The sequence below is a fragment of the Leuresthes tenuis genome, unplaced genomic scaffold (assembly GCF_036924035.1).
Source record: "Leuresthes tenuis unplaced genomic scaffold, fLeuTen1.0.hap1 SCAF_15, whole genome shotgun sequence".
Taxonomy (NCBI): Eukaryota; Metazoa; Chordata; class Actinopteri; order Atheriniformes; family Atherinopsidae; genus Leuresthes; species Leuresthes tenuis.
In genome coordinates this window covers 23706091-23732873 of record NW_027325369.1, presented here as the reverse complement: position 1 = coordinate 23732873, position 26783 = coordinate 23706091, and the positions used below count along the sequence as shown (strand labels likewise).

The window sequence follows — 26783 nt, the reverse complement described above, 5'->3', positions numbered from 1 at the left end:
TGGGGAAGTCGCACTGCTCCTCCCATAAAGAAAGCCGGGCTGCATACTGCTGCAGCGGCACTAATGTGGCTCAGATGTTCTTTTGTACAGTTGACCACCCTTAGATTTAAAGCCACTTATACAGAAATATACAGTCTCCATCAATTTATCATAACGACCAACTCTTACTTCCGTTCCACGCCCATACTTTGAGTCCCTTTTTAGCATTATGACCTCACGATTCATTCACGGGAGCAATATTTAAAGTGACCACATCTCAAAGTGGGATTAAGAAAACAGTTGTTTTAAAGACATCAGCAGCAAACACCACTGTGAACGTAGATTTATTATTATTCAGCAGCATAGATAAGCAATAAATGCTCATTTTCCTTCTTTCTTTCTTTTTTGTTTTAAATCTTAACAAATAAGTCAAAATCTGAAAGGTAAAAAAATAAACCATAAATTAGATAAGATATCATAAGATATATACTATTTAGCACTGGATGTTTTCATGGAAAACTTTCAACATTTTAACAATGAGGCCAAATCACAGTTGATGACATTGAGGTATGCAAGTACTTAACATAGATGAATGTGTAAGTACAACATTTACAGCAATCAATAGACTACTTACACCAAAAACACAAAACCATACTGATACGACAAACTCCACGTTACACTTCAGATCTAGTAACAGATCAGATATATATGAGCTTTGAAAATTGTTTGGAATTTCTCTGCATGCTTTTTAAAACCAACACTTCGGTCCCGCCTGTTAAATCAAAAGCCATGCTTTTAGCTACATCGCTCTGTTGCTTATGTATCTGCAGAGAGCTTATATGCTTGCTTAGTCACACACAAGACATTTCATGAATGTATAACTTGAAGTGTTACAGCATATTGGGGCATATGTTGTTTATTTCATTTCAAAGTCCTGCAAAGAGAAAAACCAGAGACAAGAGAGATCAGACGGGTCGCTTCACTCTGTGCATTATAAGGCTAAAAGGGTCGGAGAGTTAAGGATATCAACAGATTCAGCCTTGTTTCCTCCACCTTTAAGGGTGTCTAGTCCCTCTGTGAGAGAGTCCAGCTCAGGACACGCAAATGTGAACACAGACAGGTAGCTGCTGCAGGTGGGGGTGGAGGTCACCACGGGAGTGCTTAGAGGCTGCTCCAGGTCGCTGGAGACAGACTTGTACAGCGTCTCCCAGTCCGAAACCCCGAGGGAGCTGCTCAAATCTATGTCTGGCACGGATCGAGCCGTCTCCATGGGGGTTTTCTCCTCCAAGCCGGGTAACACATTGTCCAGTAGGCCCTCCTTAATGTCCAGAGAGGGCTCCAGATCGCAGATGTTTATTTCAGCACTGGCACACAGTAAGATGTTGGAGTTCCCAGAGATGGCTGTGGATGGATCACTGGGGATGTCCATGTCCTGGAGTGAAGGAGCTTCCTGGATACCATCCTCTGGAGGTCTGTCCTCATCTGGACTGGGTGGCGGCTCTGGGGACCCCGTGCACTCCTGGAAAATAGACTCGAGCTCTTCTGACATCTGGCACACTGGCTTATGTGTGGCAAGGATAAATTCAAGCCGTTCTTTCTCTTTGAGGAGGTTGGCTATTTCCGTCTCCAGGGCCGACTTCTCCTCCTCCAGCTTGTCTGTCTCCTTCGGATAAGATCGAGATCCAAAAATCACCCACACGGAAAACACAGCAGTAGGTGCAAATGACAGCTGAGCAAAATGCATCACTGTTTACTTACAGCTTGCAGTGTATCTGTGAGTTCCCTTCGCCTGTTGCGGCACTTAGCTGCGGCCATTTTATTTCTCTCCCTTCTTAACCTCTTTTTCTCCTCCTCCTCTGGAGACAGCTGGGATGTAAAAGAAATAATTCAGTTATTAGCCTGAAGAATGCATCCATTGCATCTCCTAATCCACTTCTAAAGAATGGCTGAAGCATGTTTCGCTGCATTGCGTCTAAAAATAGACCATTGTTGCAGACTTGCTGTGACCTGAATATAAATGGACTGCCTAAGGAAGGCACACAGCATAATACAATAGCACTGTGGCACACAAGAAATTCTGATTGGCATATGGAAATGTACAACATTCTGTCCAATCGCAGATAGACTTCATCTGAGCGAACCTACCTGCTCTGTTTTCCCCTTTCTGACAGCATTTTTTCCCTTATTCCCGCCTGCTTTGGGTGTTGCCTGCTGAGAGCTTTGCGCTTCATTGGCTTGCTTGCTACCCAGCGACGGGGAGACAGATGTAATAATCGTAGGCTGGACCATCCACTGGAAATCTGGGGTGGAGGATATTGCTGTAACTGTTGGAACAAACGGAGTGTCCTGAGCGCTCATGTCTTGGGAGACCTCCTGGAAATTGAGAAACGGATGATGGAGATGACATTAGAGACATTTCTGTCTATATCCCAGCTTTCGAGTGAATCTGATTGTGATAACAATCCATCAATAAAACCAACAAATCACACTCGTTCACAATCGAAAACAAGAGGATACCCCACGCGTTGTGTTTTCGTTAAATATGCTTCACCAGAAATAGCCTTCTACAGATCAATATTTGACTTTATCATTTTGTCTGACGTCAACACTGACGCAGGGATGCTGAGGAGTCTCCTGAATGGATTTATTTTTCTCAATGAACCGCTGCATCGACACGCTCATAATTGGTCCCAGGACGTCGGGATCATAACAACCCAACCCACAGCGCTGTTTTGCCACATTTCCACCTGTGCTGAAATTCTGGTTCGGTTATATATATCAAAAGCACCAAAAGGAGAGTTAAAAATGAAGCCCTCCAGTTAATTAAAATCGTATCAATCACTTCCCCCCTCCTTCCTCACTTCCCAGCACGACGATAAAAAGCATCAGGGCGCTGCTTTATGGACCAAATAACAATAAAAAAAATGGTGTTCAATTTGCTTGTAAACGGGATGCCCCCCTGGGCTGCACGTTGAATGCGCGATCAACAAAGCCATTCATACCTTCGCATTGCTCTCTGAGGAGGAAGCTGGAGAGCTCGCATCTTCTGGCGTCTTCTGGCAGAGTGTCCCGACAGGAGACTCTGTCCGCAAGGTGGGAGAGACTGAATCCATATCAGGCGTCAGGCTGTTATGATACATCACGCGGAAAAACAGATATGTACACCAGTCCTGATCAATGACAAATATGGACTGTGGCCTTCCACTGGGCAGAGCGAGAGGGGTCTTTTCTCCAGGTATATACCTGGTAACTGGACGGCAAGAATGCAAGCCCCTCCTTTTATGCTCTGCTAGAATTTTATGAATGAACCAAGACTGTACCATCCGCGGAGGGGAGGGGAGGGGAGGGGAGGGGGGGTCAGACTGGCTGCCACACAGGCCTACTTTTTGCTTTTTTGTCTCAAAAGAGCATGTTTTTTATGTATATATCTATATATAGATAGATAAATAGATACAGCCGTAAGCTTATGTCTCCTCCCTGAGAGATATTTTATCATTCTCCTTATATGTGGTCACGACTTTATCAGCGCCGCGCGCCAACAGCTGTCTTCACTCCCATTCACAAATATCGGCTTCTTATTAAAGCAATATGGGAGGAGAATCGCGACCTTATTCATAAATCCACGTATGTTACCATTTACTGGGTGGTGAACAACTTGATGTTCGGATAGATTCATTTAATCAAATGTGGGATATATTTAGTGATCATACGTAGATCTGATCCCAGAGACTTTGTTTAATAACGTGGGGTTGTTTATTCAAGGTCAAGCCAACTCTAGCAAGACCATTTAAAAAATATATACAAAGGCTTTTCTCCCTGTGGTTATAGTAAAAAATATTTCTATTTAACTTCTGTGAGACACAAGCTTCAGTGTGTTTTTAACAGTTTGACGCATCGACCAATCACATATCCTTAAAAATAATGAGAAGAATCGAGGACTGCTGGCAGGTAAAAATCCATCGCTGCTGAATTGTTTACATGAGAGATGGTTGAAGATCAGAGATTGGATCAGCTGTCGGGACACAGTCCACTCTACCCTCAGCCCCCTCTTCCAATCCTTCAGACGATCGAAGCTCTCACCACCAATCACAACAAAGCGCCCCTCCCACTTCGTCCCATTTCCCGATCCAACATAGAAGGGGCTTTGGACATGTGGGGGTGGAAAAGTCACGTGGGATGACCCGGAACATTGGGGGAGGAGGAAGAGGGGGTCATGTGACAGGAGCAGAGGAGCAGAAGCATCCTTTACTCCCATCATAGCAGCTCTTTTTTTTGCGTTTTTTTCTGCCTGTGCTACTGGAAGCATTGATCTGCTTGCTGCTATAGGACCAAACAGTGCAAGATTATAAACCAAGACCTTTATATTAAGTAAAATAAAGCTTTCATAACAGAGAGGGCAACACACTAGCCCCAACCTACAGACCTACAGACCCACAGACTGAGGCTGTGACTATATTTCTGAACAAGTGTCTCCTTTTACTTAAATTAGATATTTTCAGACAGTCTTATAAAAAAAGTCACATGAGAAAGAAAAGGTAACCCTGGTGTGAGCGGACCTAAAAGTAAAGTTCTTCAGATCACAACTTGGACACAAAGTAAGCTTCAACTCACACCACAAAGTCACAGCCAGTTAGTCTTTTGTTTCTGTAACTTATCCTCAATAAGGATTTTTTTTTTGAGGTTTTTAAGAAATGTATTAGAAACTGAGCCCAATGAGCTGTTAGCACTTTGTCAAATAACCTGAGAAGCAAAAAATGCCTTTCATTCACATGGTGTGGAAGCACTACAAGAAGTGAAACACCCTTACAACTGATGTACTAAACAATAAACTCTGGGAGAGCAGTGAAGTGATGACTCCTGCGACATGTTTGTCAGACCAAGGAAGTAGAAAATCAGACCAGCGTTTAGCTAAGAATGTCAATCACTCTGTAGATTATTTAACTACTTGAACAAAGAAAAAGAAGCTTGATTCAAACGGAAAACATTTCTCACTTTTACCGCAACCCCATGTGTGACATCACAGCAGGCGTTTTGCCTTCAGGCGCATTTGTGTTTGAGTGCGGCCGACTGCAGCTCAGTTAATGGTCAGAAATGACTTCTAGGTTGCGCGGCATAAAGAGGAAAAATCAAGTCTGGCACATTCTTTTTAGCTAAATTGCACACTTGGGTTTTGTTAGGAGTTACTCTCATTCGGTCAGTCTTAAGACGTTTTGAAAACTGATACAAATCTTAGTGTTGTGCCACACGTGAGAATGACATGAAATGACATATTTTATAAAAACACAGAAGGGGAAAAGTAACATGTGAGATACCTTATCAAGCAACAATTCAAGAAAAAATCTTTTTTTCTTGAATTGTTGACTTTTTAAACTTCTATTAAGTTAACAAACTCTTGAATTGAATAGTTTTTGCAGTTGACCTCTGAGAAATGAAAACTGTAGAGTGTGGTGCCATAGGAAAGAGATCAAATTCCATACATCCTCTTTGGGAGAAATCAGTGCATGTTAGTGAAAACTAATCCCAATTAAGTTGTGCGGTCACATACTCCTAATTTGGAACCAGTTTTTTTTCTGTTTGACCACAGAATGGCAGCTCTCAGCCCAGAAAACTGCTGCTTGAGAACAAAAAAACGAACTATGTCAGGAGCTGGAGACGGTGTCGTGGTGACTTGCAAGACCAACCAAAAGTGTGTGACCTCTATTTTTTTTTTAAATGCACAGAACTCCTGTAGTCTGCATAATCCATGGGAGTACATATAAAAAAACGAGCTTCAACTTGGGTGTTCAATAAAAGCAGCAGCGTAAGCCGCTGAGGTCATAGCTTCTTCCTTTTTCCACACTGTTTAATGAGAGCACCGGTCAGAGTTTGGAAATGTGTCGCATAGAGCGGCAACAACATTTTTGCTACTGCTTTTAAAAGACATGCTCAGTGTGGCACCAGCTGGTATTTTCAAACCTGGCTCAAAATGATGTTTATTCAAAATTTAAAGCTTAAACATCTGAAGTTAGTACGTAGCTGCTGCAGATGTCTGCTCTTTCTGAATATTTTACTCTCGTCTTAAAAAAATGTCAATTTTTCTAAAGCTTTTAAAAACGTTTTGGCAGTTTTAACACTATTTCACTGCCATTTCCTATTTCAAACCGACTACACAAACTGCTGCTCTGCATCATTATTGCTGCGTGCTTTTCTGATTTATGGCTAAGTTGATTTTGAAACAAGCTAAGACGATGATGATTTACAAATCCAGCGATAAAGTTTATGGTCCTCAGTTTTTTGAAGCCCTTCACTGTCACTATGATGTTTTCCTCATGAGGCATCCAATATCAGTTTATTTAGGAATTTCCTGTTTCTGGTCCTTACCAGCTGACGGTTATTCATGTTTGACAATGTGCTATTTATTCACAATTTTCCAGAAATTTTGCAGTTGATTTAATTTTGAAAAGCTTGAGCTTCAGGATTTTGAGAAAATGTGGTCTATCTGAACCACCTGAGACATATTTTTATGTATTATAATTCAGTGTTGGCAATAAACTACAATCAATAAAATCAGTAAAATCAGCTGCACACCCACTTATCTATTTCCATACAGCTCCCATGCTTTATGCATTCTTCTCAGTTTTTGCAGGTTGGGTTTCTGGAAATCCTGCAGGAACAAAAATGCTTGGTCACTTTCAGACACATCTCCTTGAATCCTACATTTAGTTCAAGCATCAGATGTGCTGTTAATTTTTGGTACCTTCTGCTCTTTGTCCAAATGAAGGATGTCTACAAGCGGAGCAATGGAGGGACGGCCGTGGGCACACTGGAAGGGCAGCTGGCAGGAGGACAGGGACGCAACCAAGCTACAGCATTCATCTCTGCTTAGGGTGTCGTTGAATTTGATGGCACCTGAGCAACACATACATGTATAAACATAACGAGTAATAAAACTTCAGGCTCACTGCAACAGAGAAACTTAATCCAAGGCTGAAAAGAAGTCTATTATCTTTACCGTGGCACGCTAATGATGCCAGGACTTTCAGAACACCGAGAGGCAAAGTTCCTCTCACTCTGCCTGTAGAGCGAAGTAACTGAAACAAGAGAAGAGGAAGAACTGTTCACCTTACCCTTTTTCAAAAGAATGCTTTCAGTAGCCATACAGTCAGGTCCCATCTTACCTCAATCTGTTCTCGAAGATACTCCTGATGACAGATAAGATGAGGTTAGCAGACAATAAGGGGGCAGAACTGTAAAAGCCTTCCTTATTTGTGATAAAAAGAACTGGTCTTACCTCAACAATAGGTTTGATAACAGATGGTCTCCCCCGTCTCAGCTCATTGCTCTCTTTTTCCATGAAGCACAATGGTACCTTCCCTACAAACACCTGTGGAGCTGCTGCCTCTGAGAAAGTAACTTCGAGGCCCAAACTCCTCAAATGTGGCTGACAAGACCTGCAGGAAACAAACTGTAAACTGTGGGATGGCAATTGCTTCTTGAGATAACCGCATGTCTTACTTTGTGAAGCCTCGTATTGTCCTAGATTATAGGTCAAAGATTACAAAGAGAGAATTCCAGAGTATAACCTTATTAAAAAGGTGAAACAAGGAGATTTTAGCCGTCATAGAAGCATCATCTTCTATCTAAAGTCGGTAATGTGTCTACTGGAAATGAGCCTGCTCGTGAATTTTAAGTGAGCGCCAGCAAAAACAAATAATACATCTAATCTGATGGAGGTTATGTGCTCTTGAACCCCAAACGGTTTAAGGCCAATTGGACAAAATGCATTCCATCTATAGCTGTGATACGTCGACTGTGCTTTGGAGGTAAAACACGACACCTGAGCAGCCTGAGCTCCTCCTCCGTTACACTGATCTCCAGAGGAGGCAAAATCAATGATGAACACAGGCGTCTCTCCCCAGGGGCATCTGGGTCATCCTCATACGAATCTACAACAAGACATGCAGTTGTTGCTATCATCTCACATCATAGTCCAGAAAGAAAGACATCATTTTCAGTATTTATATCTAGCTAATAATGCTGAAGGGATGCACCTTTTTTTTTTTCCTTCTTTTTTTTTTATACCTGCAACTAAATTTTCAAGTCGAACTCTCTCGTGTGCAGCATGTTGATCCACCAGCACCAGTAGGTTTCCTGAGATTTCAACAGCAAAAAAAAGGTGCAAATATGAAACACAAAGTGCGAGGAACACATCTGACGACAAACCTTTAATGAGTCTCCACACACCTGCGGTTTCACTTTGTGCCGCGCGCTCTTCATCTTCAGTGTTGATAAGGCAAGCAAGAAACTTTTTATCTACCTGATGAATGACCTATGAGATAATTGCGCAATTTTACGATCCAACTTCTATTAAATTTGTCAAAGCTAAAAATCTGACTGCATCCAAAGGATAAACTTACTTTCATTGAGTGAATCATGGCCTTAGAAAAGCGGTAGGGAAAGAGGATGTTATGGATCTTAACAGCCAGTCCATCAGCTTGTCCACTGGAAATATCCACACCCACCTGTTGGCACAGGGTGTTCATCAGTCAGTGTGAAAGCCAAAACAGCTGAAAATACATCTGAATAGATCCTTATGACCGAACACGCAAGAGCAGATGAGACCAGAGCAACATTTTAAAATCACAACACAACTCTCGTTCATTTTTATTTACCATAGGAGGGCGGACAAATACGGGATTATTCCATTTGGAGTACAGTGAAGAAAGTGAATTGGAGCTCTCACCGGCATCATCTGTAAAGATAGACAAGATAATATGTGACCATGTAAGCCAAATCAACAATACACAGTTTTTTTATATCGTGTGTGTTAGGCCCCAACAATCTGATATGTCTGTAAGGTACCTCTACAATCAATCCCTGAGCTAATCACCCTTTCTGTCCTGGATTTAGGCAGGAAAGGGAACACTAGATCCACCTGAAAGGGGTAACACCTGTACTCCATCCCTACAGTTGAGGGGACAGACATGTGAAGGTAAACACAAACGTTTCTCCACACGAAACCGATCCACTTCAGAATTTAAACCAGTGATAAATAAGGTCGTCTTATTCAGCCCTTCAAGTCTTTATCACATATGCAATTAAATATGCTCACTCACCCATCTTGGAGATGACACTAACTGCCATGTTGGTGACGTCAGATGTGCAGCGCACATGTGTTTCCTCCAGAGCAGGGTTCTCATATCTGCTGAGCCCAGTCATTCTGTTGACATAAACAGTCTTTCCAACAGACGTGTCGTAGTGATGAAGCCAGTCGCTTGATGTCAAATCCTCCTCCTTCCCGGCCAGCTGAGGATTAGGACTGCAACCAGAGACTGAATCAACATACAGTGCAGAGTCCTGGAGATTCTGATTGTTGTTGCTAGCTTGGGCACCATCACCACCACCGCTGAGACAGAATTTGTCCTCCGAGGTATTCATGGATGTGTACGGTAGGACCTCTGAATCCTCTGTCCTGCTTTGTTTTAATTGGCTAAGTTTAGCTGCCAAGGATTTTTTACCTCCAATTTGAGCTTTGACAGCTGAGAGTGTCGTAGGGCTTTGGACGCTGCTCTGTGTCTCCTCTTCTTTTTGTGACTCTGCGACCTCACCCTCACGTGGATCGTCGTGGCGCACAGATACACTCCCGGGATTCAAAGCAAAGTCGTCTCCCTGAGGAAGTCTAGTTTTGTCCTGTAAATGAGGATCTGGTAATTTCATTCCATCAGATTTCACACATGTTCTTCTGAACTTATCAAGAGATCCCGGCTCACTAAATGCTGACAATTTCTGACAAGAAACTACCCTGGGAATCTTTGAGGGGACGACAGAAGCAAAGCCTCCACACAGTCTCTGGGAGGACCTGTCTCGGCCTACTTCCAGAGAGATTTTACGTTTTGACACAAAGGATTTTTCTTCACATTTTGCTGCCAAATGTTGGACTTGAAATACTGGCCTGTTGGGTTGGGACAGATCTCGAATCTGCAAACTTTCATGAATGTAGGGATCAGGCACACTGATCTTTCTGTTGCTGACTAAAGTCTGTCGGTGCTTCTCTGTACATTGTGTTATTTTCTCATAAGAGTGTAAGTCAGACTGGACCGGTTGGAGGATGCTGTGTCGTGGATTCACACTGATTGAAGTAGCACAGTTTGATTGTTTCTCTTGTTCTTTTAAAGGTTCATCTTCTTGTCCGTTCGGCGTGTGCAAAACATTCACGCCCTCACCGAATGTTGGCTCCTCTTCATCAGTTATATCAGGAGATGCAGGCTCAGCATCACATTGTTGCATCTCTTCCAACTTATTTACAGAGATCTCCCTCTGTTTCAGTTGCTCAGTCTCGCCAGCGTTGCTCTCCATCAAACCAGACTCTAAGCTGGGATCTGCATTCTTACGATGAACAAAGTCAGATGACAGTTTCAGTGCAAAGCTGCAGTCCGGCGTAGAAGTAGCAATAGTTGATTGGCCAGCTTTGTCACTTGCCTCTTCTTGATCTATTCTGTCAGTACCAAACACTTTGACAGATACACCGTCCAAGTCATCTTGAGAAAACACGGACACCAAGTTCTCCCTCTTCAGAAAAGTTTTAACTGCTTCTTCTACACACAGCAAAATCCCATCCCAATCTTTGAACTCTATCAAGGTTTTGGCAGGTTCAAGACAAATGTCATACTCTGAGTAAGAGCATTTTATATTGATGATGTATACTCCATAGAGCTCCTGATTTCGTTTGTGCTTTGGACTCCTGATGTCAGACAGGCCATCTGGACTGTAGTTTTTATGGTTGGAACTGCTCAATCTGCACAGGAGAACATTTAGCAGCTTGTGGAGCCGTGTTTTGAGCAGCAGTCTGTCGTTCACATACAAAAACTGGAAGCTATTATTGTAGTGGCCCTCTTTGCCGAGGTAGCCGATCACTTCAAATTGCCTGTGTGTGTAGCTGATTTCTCCCAGGTTCTCTGCTCGTGCAAGAGTGTGTATCTGAACAAACCTGTGATAAGTGTTCCTGGCTTTGGAAAGTTGGACCATCATGGCCCCTGTGCAGTCATTCTTCAGGGTGAAGGACACTGAGGGGTGCATCAGGGACACAGCCTCCAGTCTGTGTCTGATCCTTTCACCCTCCAGGACAGCATCCAGCCTCTTCCTCCGGACTGGCATGTTGTGGAAGAAGTTACAAATTATGACAGTTGTCCCTGCAGATGGTCGAGAAGTCTCTGCTTCGAAGACATCCAAGCCCTTGCCATCCTTGAACAATTTAACATGGGTCTTCACTGTCGATTTGGTCCGGGATGAAATTTCAACAAGCGTGGCTAAAGAAACTAGACTTGCCAAGGCTTCACCTCTGAAACCATACCATCTGAGGTTGTCCAGGTCTGTAATAGAGCTGCATTTGCTCGTGTGGTATCTGTTTCCCACACACTCCATATCTTCAACGCTCATCCCAGCGCCGTTATCGATTACTTGAACTTTAAATGCCTCCATGTCCATCCTGACTCCCACACAGGTCGCCCCGGCATCGATGCTGTTTAAGATGAGCTCCTCAACGCACTGTTGTAAGGATGGGATGGCGACCCCAGAGCGAAGTCTCCCCTGAACCTCTGTGGGCAAACACTTAATCATATTGTCTTTTCCTTTTAATTCTCTTAGTTTATATCGTTCTGCCCTGTCCTGACCCAGTCAACGTCTTAAAACTAGCCGTTGCAAACTAGCAAACATATGCAGCCTAATGCTAACTATATGTATTTCAATCCATCAAAATTGCTTTGCCCTCAACACATATTTCTTATTTCACGGTTCGGCAAATTAGGTCAATGTTATGGGCATTGCAACAACAATGCGGAAATAATCATCAGCTGTTGTTTACAGTCAACGTGGTACAGAAAGAGTTGCCCTTGTCCGTTTACTGCTAACAACTACAGCTAATACTGCCATCCTCTGGTTAGAGCTAGATTAGATCGTTTCTGGTGTCTGCCAATCCTCGCAACCAATCCTGCAGTAGACTCTATTTTCAACCACCAATCACAGCAGAGTATCCCTCTGACGGCTTCTACCCGGCAGATCCAATATTTTGGTGGTGTGAGTGACCGAAATAATGCTGTGTTCATGTCAATTCGGAAATTTAACAATGCTGTACATACTGTTACGCGTACTGCGCCACTATTTCTTTTTGTGTTGTTTAGGACATCCTTTTTTTTCTTAGGAAGAAAGGTCTTTAATTATCCATTTTTTCTGATTACCTACCACAAGCAGTTATGTGTGTAATATTCTTCCTTAAGAGGCAAAGTTCTGAAACCTCCTAGTTTGAAACGCGCCCTTACAGCATATTTCTTTGGTTCATATAGCCTTTCTCGCTTATACCGCCACCTACTGTATGGTGTCTGGTATTTCATGTGTTTACGTACAATATGCTTTAATTTGTATAAAAAGTGAAAAAATACATTTCAGTCATAGTTGATATTTTCCCATTGAATTCTGCCATAAGCCCATGTGGCAGTTAATGTAGTTTTATCATTAGCCTGAGAGGTATTTTTATGATCAGTGTAATTTATTTTGTAAATGTGTTTATAATCAAGCGTTTTGGTTTGACTTAAAGTTAGGCTGAATTATACACTGTGCTTTGAAAATCATTTCTTTGGATTCATTGACAGTATTGACTCACATGGACCTACATTTATTAGCCATGAATGTAAGTAGGGTAAAAAGAAACATCTTTTCAAACACTATATCAAATTTAAAATCTTATGTCTGGCTCCAACAACCAGAATACTGTGAAAACAGTCCTCCACATAAATTTGGCCTTTTTTGAAAATAGTTTAAATACAGCATAACTAATGCATATTAATATGCATGATACATTATGTATATACTTCAAGGTCTTGTATTAAGTTTAAAAAGCTATATTAATGTGCTTATATACACGCACATAACCATTTTCATTAAAGTTGTGCGTTTCTGTTCTCTGACAATGACAGATCACACCAATAAATCTGGTCTGTAAATTACTCCTGATAAACCTCCAAGTCATGTGACAATCGATGTTCTAGTAAAGGTTCATAAAGGTCTGTGACAACAAGGCTTTCTGTGTTACAACTGATAAAACTGTGTTTTAAGTCACACTCAAGTGTTTCCCCGTTGTAGCTACAACAATAAGATTCAAACAACATAAAACATACAGCGAGAATTTTTCATTTATTACTGTTATCATAAGGTCAGCAGAACTGAACAAGTTCCAATATATACAATGCATATTTTTACACCTCACTCTAGTTCTTGAAATGCAGCCAACAATAATAATAATACTAATTAAAAAAAAAAAGACTAAATAAATAAAAAAGAAAACATCTGCTTTCATGTTAATGTTACAGGCACAACCAATAGGTTATTTCATTTTACTATGTTGAAAGATGAGTGTTCAAGGCTGTCGATTGTTTTCTCGTTCTTGAACTCTGCCTTGGTTATTTGTGACTTGGGACTCCCTGTAGATCTCAGCCACTCTTGCATCTCTTTCACCTTGCCGCGTGGACCTTGTAGCTGCCCCTGAACAGTTCCAGCACCTGTGTTTTGGACCCAGCCAACTAGGCCAAGTTTCTTCCCTTCAGCCTGGACAATGACAGGAATAGTTATTATGGAAATATGGCAGAAACGTTAAAGACAACGAAATGGGATGAGAACTACCCATCGTTGACAGGGCCGTTTTGGGATTTCTGACACCGCTAACTGTGACACTGAAGTCAAAATAATGGACAATTTTCTGCCGAAACAAAAATGCACTTCTCAACAAGTTCCCACTTTACTTTAATAAATAAAAAAAAAAAAAGCCATTTGATTTTGTGAAGTTTTATTTCGAGTCTATTGCATCTGAAATACATTTGGCACCACTTAAAATATTGTCTGCCCAAGATCTACATAAATAGAGCTCGAGGGATTAATAAAATTAAAAATTTTATTTATACATTTGATTGCAATTTCTCCTATAAAATGAGCATTTCCATCTTTCTACGCACGAGAAAAGAAAAAACATCCAGAGGTTTTATGCCATAGAGCCATATCTGAGCTGTGTTGACATCAAGATGTCTGAAATACCTACGCTCACTGGCCACATTATGAGCCACATCTGAGAACAACCCTGCCAATATGTGTACATTTGCTAAACTTCCATTTCAGTTCATTATTGTGTTAATTAGTTTTGATGGTGAGTAAATACCACCCACAATTACCTCAATGATAAAAAAAATATTCCTCAAAAACAGTTGTGGTTTCTCATCTTTAAAGTTATATGCAGCAAGATATGTTGGTGCATTTATGATGCATTTATGCAGGAGTCAATAACTGCATAAAATCTGTGTTCATTTTGAAATTGAAGATTATTTAATTAAGGAAGCAAATAAAAAAAATACTGTAAAAGAAAAATCTACAACAAATAATCATAGATTTTAGTACAGTCAAATGAAAGATAAGTAATTGGAGAGGTCTGACAAATACACATAACTAAATGTAGCGTAGTAGGAAAACACTGAATAATCAACTTAAAAACTTTGTATGAAGTAGTTTTGTTCACCATTAAAAGCCATCTAACGACTACGAAACATGTAGTGAACAACTAGAAGATGTCATTATGGGGGTGAAGTTTAGCTCGGCTTCACAATCAATGTCAAACTCACTTGAGTGTATTTCCGAAAGAATACACCTTGCACTCTTCCAAATATTTCATAATCCACAGAAATCAGGTCTTCACTGGACATAGTGGCCCTAGAAAAGGAGAAATAAGAGTCCCTTGGTACTGCGTTGGGTTAAAAAGCAACCGCATTGCGGTTACAAGCTAAGCTAACATGGTGACTGTATGTTTAAACAATTTTTAAGCCAAGATATTTAACATTTCAGCTTCGTAGTCAAGATGACATGAACACACGAAAGCTTGCTTCTTCCATGTAATTCACCTTGATGTTGACAGGATGCCGTGAAACGACCACTACAATGAGGAAAGTTCTCGGTTTTAAAACATACGGGGACTCCACTTCAGGAAGTGACGTTTAACGGACCAATCAGAGAACGATCGGTTTCTAGGCAACAAAAGTAAACGTTGAAAATGAGTCGCATCAACTTTCATCGTGGGACTGAGAAAACCTAGAAAAGCTGAAATATCTCAAAGTCTGGACGGGATTTCAGCAAAATTTATATGTAACAGATGAAGCAACTTTACTGGTGAGTAAAAAATAAGTTCCGAGAGAGTTCTGTTATTTGTCTTAAAAAAAATACACAAGAGAAACCCTTCAGTTTTAAAAATAAAATATTTTACTGATTCTACTTATTGCAATTAAGTTCTCACGGGCCCTTTTTCCCCTTTGAAAAAGGCATTATCAACTCCAGATTTTATTTGGTTGCTTGTTCTGGAGCTTTTTATTGCATCATACACTCCTTATTGACAAGCTTCAGCGACTACTTACTTGTATAACAAGTCCTCAGAAGAGCCTTCAATGCTGCAAAGTGTAAATATCTTAGATTGCATGCCAACTGATTAGAGATTAGAGAGTGTATGCATGGACTTTGATTTTGAATTGCTTGCATAACAACACACCAACTCAAAAGTCAAGCAATTTCCTCTTAGACCTCATCTTTCTCTCCTTGTTTAGAAGATTTAGGAAAAACACTTGTGAGGATTCAAGTGGAACAGGAGGATGTTCAACAGCGATCAAAACATGAGCACATACACAAGAAGACACAATACTCAAAGGCAGCAAAGTACGGCAGGACAAGTACGTGGTAAAGCCTATACTGATACACAATGTGGAGTTGTGCCTTATAGGAAAGCAGATTTAGTGGATCAGCCATTTCCAAACAAACCTGTCAGCCACAGAAGACTTCCAAAGACACAAGCCCCACTTGATTTGCATGGTTTTGAGAAACTCACTCTTTCAACACAACAAAGTGGGCATTTGTTAACCCAAGAATATCATTCAAATGGCATTAGAAAGACCACCGGATCCTCACATTCAAGAGAAGACTATCACAGCCTGCCCAAAGGAGAGCTTCAGATGGCCAGAGCAATTAATGAAAAAGAGCTCATGCTACAGAAGAAGCTCTGGAAGGTTGGAGAAAAGATAAGACAAACAATTAAGAGCAATACTGCCGACACTGCTGCGGATGATGAACACGAGGGTGAAGACGAGTGGCAACGCAGGGGACGAGCTGAAAGGGGGAAAACACAGGCAAAAGCAAGGATGTCTGAGCATCGGATGAAAGAGCCAGGGAGAAAAAGAGACATGTTAGTGGAGGAAAGCTGGCATGATGAATTTAAACAACCGATAAACAAACAAAATCAGAGTACTGGAGATGCAATGAGGAATAGACATGAGGTACCGCATGCCAGATGGGAACATGAAGAGAGTCCTCATTCAAAAGGTAGAGGAAAGAAGAGTGCTCATGTGATCAGTGAGCACAATATCAAGGAACTACCAAACAAAACCAGATTGTACAGCGTGAACCAGTGTTTCAGAAGAAAAGGAGGAGAGGAAAAAGAGCATGGAATTTGGGAAGACAATGACAGAAAACACAGCGAACAAAATGAGGCCTTTCTGGGCGATGCAAGCTGGACAACGGAAAAGAAATACAGAGAAAAAACACGCAAGAAGACCAGCAATTCAGATGATCAACAAGATATGCCTGAGAAGAGTCTGCAGAAACCTGCACGCAGTCTGGCTGCAGAAAACCAAAGAGGTGCCAGAGGAAAACTGGCCAGGGAGTCAACACTCGTCCCTGCTGCTTCTCATTGGGGTCGACAGCAGCAGGCGGAGCCCGCTCTCACAGAGGACCACTCCCAGCTTCTTCCTTGCAAAGTCTGCAACAGAAAGTTTAGAAGTGACAGACTGGAGAAACATATCCAGATCTGTAAGAAGGTAAAGCAATCCCAGCGTCAAGTCTTCAATTCCTACGCTCACAGGACTAAAGGATCACAAACAGAGGAGTTCCTCAAAACGCACACCAGAAGCAAGACTCCAGAGGTAGGCCAGTTATATTTAATTTATAGTTATTTATATATAGTTACTGATCACTAGTATAACGGTGGAGCTTTGGATTAACAGTGAGCACCACTTGACTTTGCTTTAAATCTCTGCAGACTATATTTTAGTTCATTTGTCATTAACAGGATATCTCTCCCTCTTAAATACATTAAACTGAGTGTACGGGGAAAATATTGTAATTGACCCTTTTTATAAAACATATGTTCCGTCTCTTTGTCCAGGTATTAAAGAGGAAGAACAAAAGACAAAACTACAAGTGAAATACTCTGTATCAGGGTCAGCTCCCATCTGGCAACATACAACCAAATTGGTCCAAGTGAGCCGATCCACACAGCAGGCAACGGCGGGTCCTCAGGAGTCAACACGTCAAATGGGACCCATTATATCCACACTGCCAGTGTTTGCCTTTGTATGGTTTCATTAAACACATATCAACATGTTTATACCATTAAAATCTGCAGCATTACACTGAGGGATACTCTTGATTTGACACTCATGATAAAAGGTAGCAGTTTTGTTTTATTTATGGCTTGTACACAAAATATAAAGCAACAAAGTGACCGTGAGAGGAAAACGTGTACAACTGTTACATTGTCCAAACAGCTGAAATGATAAAATCCATATATCTAAACAATGAAGAACAAAAACATCTCACCCCAGGGCATAGCACTGTGACAGTTCCACAAATAATAGATTTGCAGCAGTTTATTGCATAAAAATACTGCCGGTGTTACAGTGCAGACAGCTCAGCTGAGCACAAGTCGAGTTTAACTTGGAAAACTTGCCCCACTTTGTAAGATTTTGAAATTTAAGCATTTAAAAATCTAGTAAATAACTCTAAATTGTCTGAAAGTACTAGCTAAACTGTTCAATAAAACAGCTTTTCATGCATGAAGAAAACCTGCATCTTTCCCGTCACTGTAATTGTTACTCGTGTCCCAACTTTTGCTGATTCTTAACAGACTCTGTCCAAGCAGAGTCAGTTCAAACTCCAGCCACCATCGGGGCAATACTGTACTGAACGAGGTAATACAGTACGTTTTCCAAATGCTGAGGAAAAGGTAAAATAAAGACAGACGATGGTTTTAGACGAGCTGAACAGAAGAGCAGAAGAAAAGCAGCAAAAGTCGGAACACCTGCAGTCACTTTCACAGCTTAATTTACTTCCATTGCTCCACGAATCCTAGAAGTTATCCTGTTTCTTGATCCCAGGCAAAAAAAAAAGGCCTGTTTCCTTATAAATTAATATGACAATACCTGTGAACCATCATTCACTGGACCAGAACTGCTTAAATTTCTATTAAAACTAAAACCAGAAAGGCACTCAGGAAAGGTTCTTCTTTTACCAATGAACGTCCTCTTTATCAGAATTCAAGATATTCAGCTAGACAGTTCTTTAAAAATCTTACAAACAGACCAAAACCTCCCATTTCATCTCCAGAGGCGACATAGAGGCACTCTTAAATATTTGCAGGGCTGTATATATATATATATATATATATATATATACTGTAGGTACACATGTAATAAACAAACCTAAACCCAAAGGACCTCACACACATTTAAAACAAACAAACAAAAGAAAGCTCCGATGTTCTCGCTTCCAGAAATGATGCACGAAAAGGCAAAGAACATTTCAGAAAGCACCCAAATACAGATGAAATACTTAAAAAGACTAAACAAGAAAATATAGCTGCAGGTTCAGCTATAACATACGCTTTAAAAGAACGTTCAAGTGCTTATAAGTTGTAAAAGAAACAGACTTGTGCTGCACTTAATGTTTCGAGGGGCAAAGAAGGCACTAAGTGGAAATTTTCTTTTTTTTTTATAAAAAAAAAAATAAATCAGTAGTTTTGTGTTTCACACAAAGTCACTTAAAACATTTCAAAGTGGGAGTACATGTATATATATACTGTATATATATATTTTTGCATGAGATAATTAGATTAATTGTCAGAGCTAATATGTCTGATCAATATGAAAAAAGGTTTTAGGGGCTCTAATGATATATATATAGATGCCACTTCAGAATATAACATGTAATGAAAATATGAGAAATATAAGAAAGCTGCATTTTCACACAGGACGATGATGCAAACATACTGGATGCCCATCTTCTCATATCTTAACACTTGGAGACATTAGGAAACAGTTTCCTATTTGCAAAAGCTGTTCTTACCCACTGTATGATAAATACTAATATCTGAGGCACTGAAGTCGAGGATAAATCCATGCACAGACTTAACATTTCACACTGCAGTGGAACGCTGTGATCAGATTGTCTCTCGCAGATGTTAAAGGTCCGGTGCTTCGTGGTGAATCCAGCCAATGTTTCAGTCTGCTGAAATGAGCTAGATCGCCGCGCACAAGCGAAAACAAGTGTGCCATGTATTACAAATACATTTGCAATAACATGCAATCACACAACTTAGCACTCTGTAAAACATCTATACTGTAACCTTTGGATGGGAATGAGGATGTGGTCGCTGCTGCACCTCTAACGGAGACTCTCCCTCCCATATAACCAGCTTGTTTAATTCAACATGTGCAAAGATTCTTGACATTTTTCTCACAATCTCACACACTGGCGCCAGCAGATCGACCTCCATGATTTGTGAATCCGCCTCTGGTTCCTCCCCCCCCCCCCTCCTTCCCCAGGCGTACTAACGGAGCGATGGTTTCTGTTACGGTCAGGTCCCGCTTCCTGCAGTGCTGAACGACTGATTGCTGCCCAGAGCTTCTCGTTCTCCTTCTGCTGCTCACTGATCTGGAGATGGCAAAAATACACACAATCATTGGCGCTAGTGCTCAATGACTGAAATCGCCACTGAAATGGGTGGATTGTGCAAAAAGGGCACCTGCTTTTCGAGCATTTGGATCCTCATCTCCTGACGGGCAAGTGATTCTCGCAGCTGCAAAATAAGCTTGATTGTCACTGCAGCTCTGCACTGTACTCAATAAATCGTGATTTACCCTGATGAGTGAGTATATGCGATACCTGCGCCACCTCACTGCTTGCTTTGCAGCATGCGCCTCCTTTCCTGCAAGCGTCCACCTCCTCCAGTCCGTTGACTTTTTCACAGCTCATTCGTCTCGTCTGCAGGGCCAACAGAGGAAATGTTGAGGTTTGACATATCGTTGAACACTGTTGCAGACACATACTGCACAGTAGTATTGTGGAAAGATTCATTTCAAAGAATGGAAATTCTGTGTCTGCATTAGCACAAATAACGGCTATATTTGCATTACCGATAGGCCTGTCCCGCTGCTGGCTGCTGCTGCTGCTGCCTTGAGCTCTTTCAGCTCTTCATACGGCAGAGTAACACTCTCAGAGAAAGAGGAGAGCTTGTCATGAATGGATGGTTTCGAACCCTCTGGAATCGGAATGAACTCTGCATCCTCTAGCTCCTGTTGGATAAAAAACATCCCTGAATTAGTGCGATTTAAGTCTGCGTTTATTATTAAAATTTTCAGATTCAAACTAATGATTTCCTTTGTGCTTTCATGGCAACAAACCTTTCTAAGCCAGAAAGGACAGGAGCTGTCCCCAGTCTGATTACCCATTGACATCATCGAGGTGTCCATGAAGCACCCTTCTGTGTTAGCCTCTCGCGTACCACCGAGACCCCTGTCGCGACACTCTGTCTCCGCTTCAGGGTCTATGTCCAGATCTACTGTGGATGTAGAAGCCTCCTGGCCCAGCCCTAAATGAAAACACACAATAATATATAGACTTATATGTAGATCATCAAGCAATGCAAGTTAGTCAATTCACAAATCTGCGGTTAAAGAAAAGCATTCACCACTACCAATTGACAGCCCACTGCTGTTTGAGCGGATGGTCTTTGAGTTGAGCACTTTTTCTACAAAAAAAAAAAAAGAAAAAAAAGGGAGAATATTAATGATAAAGCTGATTTTGTGTCATTTCATTGTACCGGTGTCTGTAAAGATGACTGACCCATAATGATGATGGTGTGCCAGCCACGGCAAGACAGGTCAGGTACGTGGTGGAGGGAACCAAAGATGGGCCTCGGCATGGCAGGGCAAACCTCTGAACCAAATCCCTTATCAGCAGGCATGCCAAGTCTCCCGTTTCCTGCATTTCCCCATGCAAATATCTGATTGTCTGCAAGTAAAAACACCAAGTGTGACACGCCTGCTGGACCAAAAGTCTATGGCAGGGAGGAAAATAAAGCTGCCAAACACCCTCACATAAAAACTCTATGACATACATGTTGCTGTTGATGCACCTCAACAATGTTCTCACCCTCAGTGGCTGCAATGGTAAACCCATCTCCACAAGACACTTTGGTCACCATCTTCCCCCCAAATGGTCCCACAAGGACCTGGACACCTTGGTGCCTCTTGAAATCCTTCACGCCCAGCTGCCCATACTTGTTGCAACCAAAGGTGATCAGACGACCTCGTTCTGTAAATCATACTCAGTTTAAGTTTCACTTTGAAAGTGTAATTCATTCTGCTGACGTTAGAAATAATAGAAGCTCATTTCTGCTATACCATCGATGGCAGCTGTGTGAGTTTTCCCTGTAGCTATGAACTGGATCTTGAAGCGCGCAAGCTGTTTCACCAAGGTCAGAGTAGTGATGTATGGTATCCCCTGGTAGCCCTGATGGATGTGCATGAAAGAAAAGAAAAAAAATAAATTAATGAACACAGCTGCGTCAGCTTAAGCCTATTATTACAGTACCATAAATACAGCTCAGCACCTCTCCAGGGTGGTTTTTGAGACCAGAAATTCCCTGGTTCAACCCCAGTTTGTTGAATTCATTGTTTCCACATGCTAACACTTTGCCGGTCTCGGTCATAAAGAAGGTTCCATCACTGCCACATGACACAGAGGAGATGGTAGCACCTTTAGGGACCTCCACCTGGGACAAAAAAAAAAAAAAAGAGAGACACAAACAGGGATTTTTTTTCTCTTTGGGGTGGGTTAAAAATCACTGAAGGTGGCTTCTGACTGATAAAGTGGTGAGTCTTACTTGCATCGGAGAGGAAAAGTCATCCTCGCATTCTAGACCAAGACGACCTGAGGCAGGAAAATAAGAACCATAAACACCTCGAAGAACAACTCTATTACTAATGCTACTACTACTAATTGATAAAACAAATGACACCAAACAAGCTAATGAAAGAATAAAAATGCACCATGTATGCTGACAAGCTCCTGTCTCCACCTGGTGGCAACAATTCTAAAAGCGAGAATAATCTGACGTGACCTTAAGTCAACAGCACAAAGCAGCAGCTCTATGTACCATACTCTCCGCAGCCCCAGGAGTAGATGTCGCCGTTTTGTGTCAGCACCACCACGTGGTTGTCTCCGCATGAAACCTGGCAGACAGGCCGCACCTCAAAAAACTCCAGAAGCACTGGCTCCAAAATCTCCATGCCCAGCTCGCCCTCTACTCCAATGCAGCCGTAATAGTCTGACCCAAACATGTACATCTGGCCCTCGTCTGCAAAAGAAGCGGCAGAGTGTGTCACTGGAGAAAGTGCACCTCCGCAGACTCCAGCTCCTGTTTGAGCAGGAAGACTTCCTCACTCACCAGTTACACAGGCAGTGAAGTCAGCACCACATGCCACCTGCTGGATGGCCTTGCCTTGGAGCTTCTCCACCCTCTTTGGCTGCCGGTACGAGGCCTGGTCCCCGTGTCCCAGCTGGCCTACCATCTTGGCCCCACCTTGGACACTCTGAGGGTTGAGAAAGTTTTTGGTAGTGCAGCACAACTAGATCCATTAAATCTGCCCCGCAGGTGAAGGAGCATTACTTACGGCCCAAGTATACAGCTCCTTTTCCACTGTCACCACAGCAAAGTGACTCTCTCCTGAACACACATGTTGGGCACTGCTGCCTCCTTTAAATGAGTCAATTTTCTGGGGTGTGAACTTCCCTCCCCCCCAAAAATACACCTCTCTCGAGCGTGTAGTAACCACGGCAACAGGGGTCTCGGTCACTGTGCTCAGCCTATGGTCCAAATACAACAACATATCAATTATGCATGACACCGTCACACCCAAGAGATGATCATGAGGCTTTTACAATGGAAAAAATACAATATGTTAGCTTACTTTGGTCTCTTCATTGCCGAATTCAGAAGGACAACTCGCTCCTCAAGCTCCCTAACAGAGAAAGAAGTAGTCAAACGACTGTTTTATTTTCACCCGCAGAATTTCTTAATCGAGAATTTTCTTACTGTCGGCAGCAGGAAATGAAAGGCTGGTCCAGAATCTGCTCAGCAGTGGGTCTCTTTGCAGGGGCCTGCAACACAAAAAGATCACGCGAGCGTTGAAGATGGGAGCCGTCGAGTCAGAAGTAATGCAGCAACTCGAAACAAGACGGAGTTTTCAATCTCACTCACTTGATCCAGACACTCATACCCCAGCTTTATCAAAGCAGGTGAATAAACATCCGAGTTCACCTCCATAGTCCAGTTACCTTGGACTATTTTCACACAGAGGTTCAGAGGGTTCTGTGCAGACAGAAACAGCACAGGAAATTCATTGTAGCAGGGAGAAAAAAAAAAAAATCTAATTTGTCTGACTGTGCAATCGATCACGAGAAGCCAAGCAAACCTACCGTGGCATCAAATGTTCTCGTAAGAGTTAGGACCTCAAAAAGTACACAACCCATAGCCCAGATGTCGGATTTGAAGTTGTATTTCGCTCCCTGGCACAATTCAGGTGACATGTAATATGGAGTTCCCACACACTGGATAAACCCAGAGGAAAGAGGAGGGGGAGCAAAAATAAACTGTCAATATCTCACTGTGTTTGCTATGATAAAGAGGAAAAGAGAAGGAAACAACATGTTTTACTCTAAATTCATGTTGATGTATACCTTTAAATAATATACAACAAGTAGAGAAAGCAGATTTATCAACTTACAGTCTCTGCCATTGAAAACTCGGAGTCGAGCTTCTTTGCGAGGCCATAGTCACCCAGCTTAATGAGGTCAGTCTTGGTCAGGAAAATGTTCAGAGTTTTGATATCTCTACAAGAAAACCAGGCAGCGTAATTTGATTACCTATGTCACGTACTGAAGTTTGTCAAAAAGATAACCGTTTAAAAGACAACACAAAAGCATATGAAGTGCCAGATACTTTTGATAAAGGGATGCACATCTAACCTGTGTAAGATCCCTGCCTTGTGAATATGGGCCACTGCAGAGGCAACCTGGTACAGGTACCATATAACCACCTATGGCAACATATTAAAGATTGATAGATAACCAAGAATAGTAGGGTTTCAAATAAAATGGCCTCCAATGGTGCACTCATACCTCCTCACTGAAAAGCTTCCCCTTTTGCTGGACGATTTTGTCATACAGATTTCCTCCTGTGATGACAAGACGATTTAGCATTCGGTCACAGATGAGCAACATCCAAACTAATCTTCAGAGGGGACACTGAAAGCCTTTAGCCCTTACCATTGCAATACTCCAACTCAATCAGCAGAGTGTTTTTATCCATGAAATGATTGAAGTAAGCAATTACGTTGTTGTGCTCCAGCATGGAAAGGATGCTTATTTCATTAGTGACATCTCGGCGCTCTTTTTCTGAGAGGGAGTTCAGATCCACCTCCTTCCACACCACCAGAGAGTTGTCCTAGGAGTTAGAGAAGAACAGTAAGAGCCTCATAGAAGGGTCTGGATTAGTCCTACCAGATGATGCACAGATATCTCAGAGGGCCTAGAAGGCATACATAGAGTGGCCAAAGTAGTCAGGAGGCCACTGGTTGTTGTTTCAGAGCAAGAGACAAAGCAATAAATATGAGAAAAATGAGATTTAAAGAAAGAGTGGTAACAGGATGACAAATAGATGCAGAATGGCAACTAAAAGATGCAAAACCACAGGATAAAACTCAGACTGAATCACTGTTAAATTAATGCTTTTTGTAAATGAGACTATAAAAATGAACATGATGACTAATGTTAATAAGACAGTTAAAAGAGATGTTAAAATCTTTTTTTAAGATGACCTTAAAAAGACAAGTGGAATCCCAGAATTAACCCAACAATAAAGCGTGGCCGCAAAGTTGTGAAATGATACAAAACTTATGCCGAACACAACAATCAGAAATTGAAGAGCTGTGTGTGCTTCAGTCCTTAAGGCTCACGGTTGGCTCTGCACTCATCAGTGCCCGGGAACATCCCCTCATGCTCCAGATGTTGGCAGAGTTTAAGACTTTTATTTATTGATTTATTTTTAAATCAGGGGTGGCCCTCTTGCTGCAGCCAATTTTTAATAAAGGATCAAGGAGGCAAAGCCTAAGAAACTCATCTATCTTATTCTCACTGAAGAATTTCACACACTCACGTGGGTGAGAAATATGAGGGATGTGGAAACAGAGGGACTGTGAGCGATTCAGGACACCAGACACATATTATTGACTAAATAATTCACCAGCACAATTCACATTTGCTCTGCCCTTCTGCTGCATGCATGTTTTCACTTTAGGGAGCACTAATTGTGGGGGAAATGTATCACTGTATGACATATTGAGTCCTCTGTGTTTAACCAACATGCGTATAAAACTAATCTGTGATAATACCCAGCTTACCTCTGCTCTTCTGTAGAGTGTTGCTTCACCAAACGCCCCCCTCCCGAGGATCCGGATAGGAATGTAATGCAACTTCTCCTCTTCGCCATTAAACGTGCTTGAGGCTGATCTCTCACTGACCACAGACCCGCCGCCCAAATCCGAATTTAGCGAGTCGAAATGTCTCTCATAGTCCCCCAGTGACATTTCGGTTTAGGGATTTGTTCGCCAGAGGCAGGGATGGAAACAACACGAAAAGGCCTAACGACAACACTCTCTGAAAGACTCCTAGAAAACCGCGCACACGTGTAACATGTTACCCCGTCGGATGATAATAAAACCCTGTCAAGGTGAGCGCACGACCGGGTTCCTCAAAGCTACCTGTAACAAACAATGTCACAAATAGGTAAAGTAGCAAATGCGTGCAACTACAGTAGTTACACGAATGTCAAGTTTGACACAATAAAGTGAAGTCACTCAGCCAACTTTTCTTCTGAGTTTCAAAATATAAGCCTTTACCCGTAAAAGTGTTGAGGTGCATTTTACGATGAAAAGAAGCAGAGCGCATTTCCGGTGACGTTCCAGTCTCTTCCGACTGTTAGCTTGATGTAGCTCATGTGCGACACGAAAGACCTGCTCCTTTCAAAACAATTAAATCCTGAAGAGTTTGGTCAATGTTATTTTACTTTGTTGCGGTTGGTTTGCTTATTATTTGGAAAAGTTATGGTGTGTTTAAAACGAGCTATCCTCGGATACGGAGACAACAATACATTGACAATTGCCCTATCATTTCCCTCCGCTCAAACCCGGAAACTGTCAAACGCACGGGCGAATTAGCATAACTAAACAGTCTTTTACAGACATCTTTTTTCTAATAGTCTTGCTCCTACCACTCTACATTAACGTAAAATACTTTCCCCTCTGGCGGCAGTTTAGTTTTCAGTTCACACCAAACTTTCACGACTTATGTATCAAACAACTAACGTAGCAACAACGCCCCCTATGTGTGAATTTTATTATGACATAAAGTTATTGTAGTAACACGTATCTATCCAGCCTTCACCTTCATGTAATTATAAACCTGAAAGTACTTTTTATGGAAAAATTTGATGGTTAAAAATGACAAAACAAAATGTATAACTTAAATGTTTAATGTTCCAAATTGTGTCACCTCTATAAAACAGCATTTCCAACGTCAAAAGATCAAAAGTAAGTTCACCTTTCAACGAGAGGAGATGTAGACAGAGTACACAT

The 26783-nt window shown here is 41.8% G+C and overlaps 4 protein-coding genes across 6 annotated transcripts; all 4 read right to left on the bottom strand.

Moving 5' to 3' along the window:
• Positions 1-296: 296 nt before the first annotated feature.
• LOC140269984 (protein c-Fos-like) lies at positions 297-4255 on the bottom strand. The gene is made up of 4 exons (XM_072365034.1): positions 2982-4255; positions 2125-2352; positions 1738-1845; positions 297-1642 (listed from the first exon to the last, which is right to left on the bottom strand). Exons 1-4 carry the CDS (start codon positions 3300-3302, stop codon positions 971-973), a joined length of 1329 nt encoding a protein of 442 aa, XP_072221135.1. The 5' UTR covers positions 3303-4255; the 3' UTR covers positions 297-970.
• Positions 2900-11878, bottom strand: mlh3 (mutL homolog 3 (E. coli)). 3 transcript variants are annotated; one of them, XM_072365031.1, is made up of 13 exons: positions 9075-11878; positions 8821-8922; positions 8631-8710; positions 8376-8480; positions 8203-8287; positions 8041-8109; positions 7796-7904; positions 7250-7409; positions 7137-7160; positions 6971-7049; positions 6716-6867; positions 6551-6622; positions 2900-3105 (listed from the first exon to the last, which is right to left on the bottom strand). In XM_072365031.1, exons 1-12 carry the CDS (start codon positions 11572-11574, stop codon positions 6551-6553), a joined length of 3537 nt encoding a protein of 1178 aa, XP_072221132.1. In that variant the 5' UTR covers positions 11575-11878; the 3' UTR covers positions 2900-3105. The 3 variants fall into 3 exon arrangements, with proteins under 3 accessions (XP_072221132.1, XP_072221133.1, XP_072221134.1); XM_072365032.1 differs by having other exon boundaries at positions 2900-3082; XM_072365033.1 differs by having other exon boundaries at positions 2900-3061.
• A 1235-nt stretch (positions 11879-13113) lies between these two features.
• Positions 13114-14997, bottom strand: acyp1 (acylphosphatase 1, erythrocyte (common) type). Its single transcript, XM_072365234.1, has 3 exons — positions 14892-14997; positions 14616-14703; positions 13114-13554 (listed from the first exon to the last, which is right to left on the bottom strand). Exons 2-3 carry the CDS (start codon positions 14694-14696, stop codon positions 13339-13341), a joined length of 297 nt encoding a protein of 98 aa, XP_072221335.1. The 5' UTR covers positions 14697-14703; positions 14892-14997; the 3' UTR covers positions 13114-13338.
• Positions 14998-17472: 2475 nt separating this feature from the next.
• LOC140270036 (serine/threonine-protein kinase Nek9) lies at positions 17473-26489 on the bottom strand. Its single transcript, XM_072365107.1, is given in 24 exon segments — positions 17473-19607; positions 19609-19740; positions 19832-19885; positions 19972-20070; positions 20223-20381; positions 20490-20677; positions 20777-20836; positions 20932-21099; positions 21241-21402; positions 21492-21600; positions 21701-21862; positions 21974-22020; positions 22247-22447; positions 22538-22682; positions 22764-22956; positions 23061-23111; positions 23186-23250; positions 23351-23461; positions 23569-23700; positions 23877-23982; positions 24118-24188; positions 24271-24326; positions 24418-24595; positions 25551-26489. Coding segments are annotated over 24 exon segments (2892 nt in total). The 5' UTR covers positions 25737-26489; the 3' UTR covers positions 17473-19550.
• Between the last annotated feature and the right edge of the window lie 294 nt (positions 26490-26783).

Bases quoted from the DNA above. Each gene is read 5' to 3' on its own strand.
- LOC140269984 (XM_072365034.1), bottom strand. From the start codon at position 3,302: ATGGTACAGTCTTGGTTCATTCATAAAATTCTAGCAGAGCATAAAAGG. The intron at 2,353-2,981 runs GTATGAATGGCT...CTCAATTTCCAG, and splicing joins CCTCAGAGAGCAATGCGAAG to GAGGTCTCCCAAGACATGAG. The intron at 1,846-2,124 runs GTAGGTTCGCTC...TTTACATCCCAG, and splicing joins GAAAGGGGAAAACAGAGCAG to CTGTCTCCAGAGGAGGAGGA.
- mlh3 (XM_072365031.1), bottom strand. From the start codon at position 11,574: ATGATTAAGTGTTTGCCCACAGAGGTTCAGGGGAGACTTCGCTCTGGG. The intron at 8,288-8,375 runs GTAAGTTTATCC...ATTATCTCATAG, and splicing joins CCATGATTCACTCAATGAAA to GTCATTCATCAGGTAGATAA. The intron at 7,050-7,136 runs GTAAGATGGGAC...CTCTTGTTTCAG, and splicing joins ATCTTCGAGAACAGATTGAG to TTACTTCGCTCTACAGGCAG.
- acyp1 (XM_072365234.1), bottom strand. From the start codon at position 14,696: ATGTCCAGTGAAGACCTGATTTCTGTGGATTATGAAATATTTGGAAGA. The intron at 13,555-14,615 runs GTGAGTTTGACA...GTCATTGTCCAG, and splicing joins TCTTTCGGAAATACACTCAA to GCTGAAGGGAAGAAACTTGG.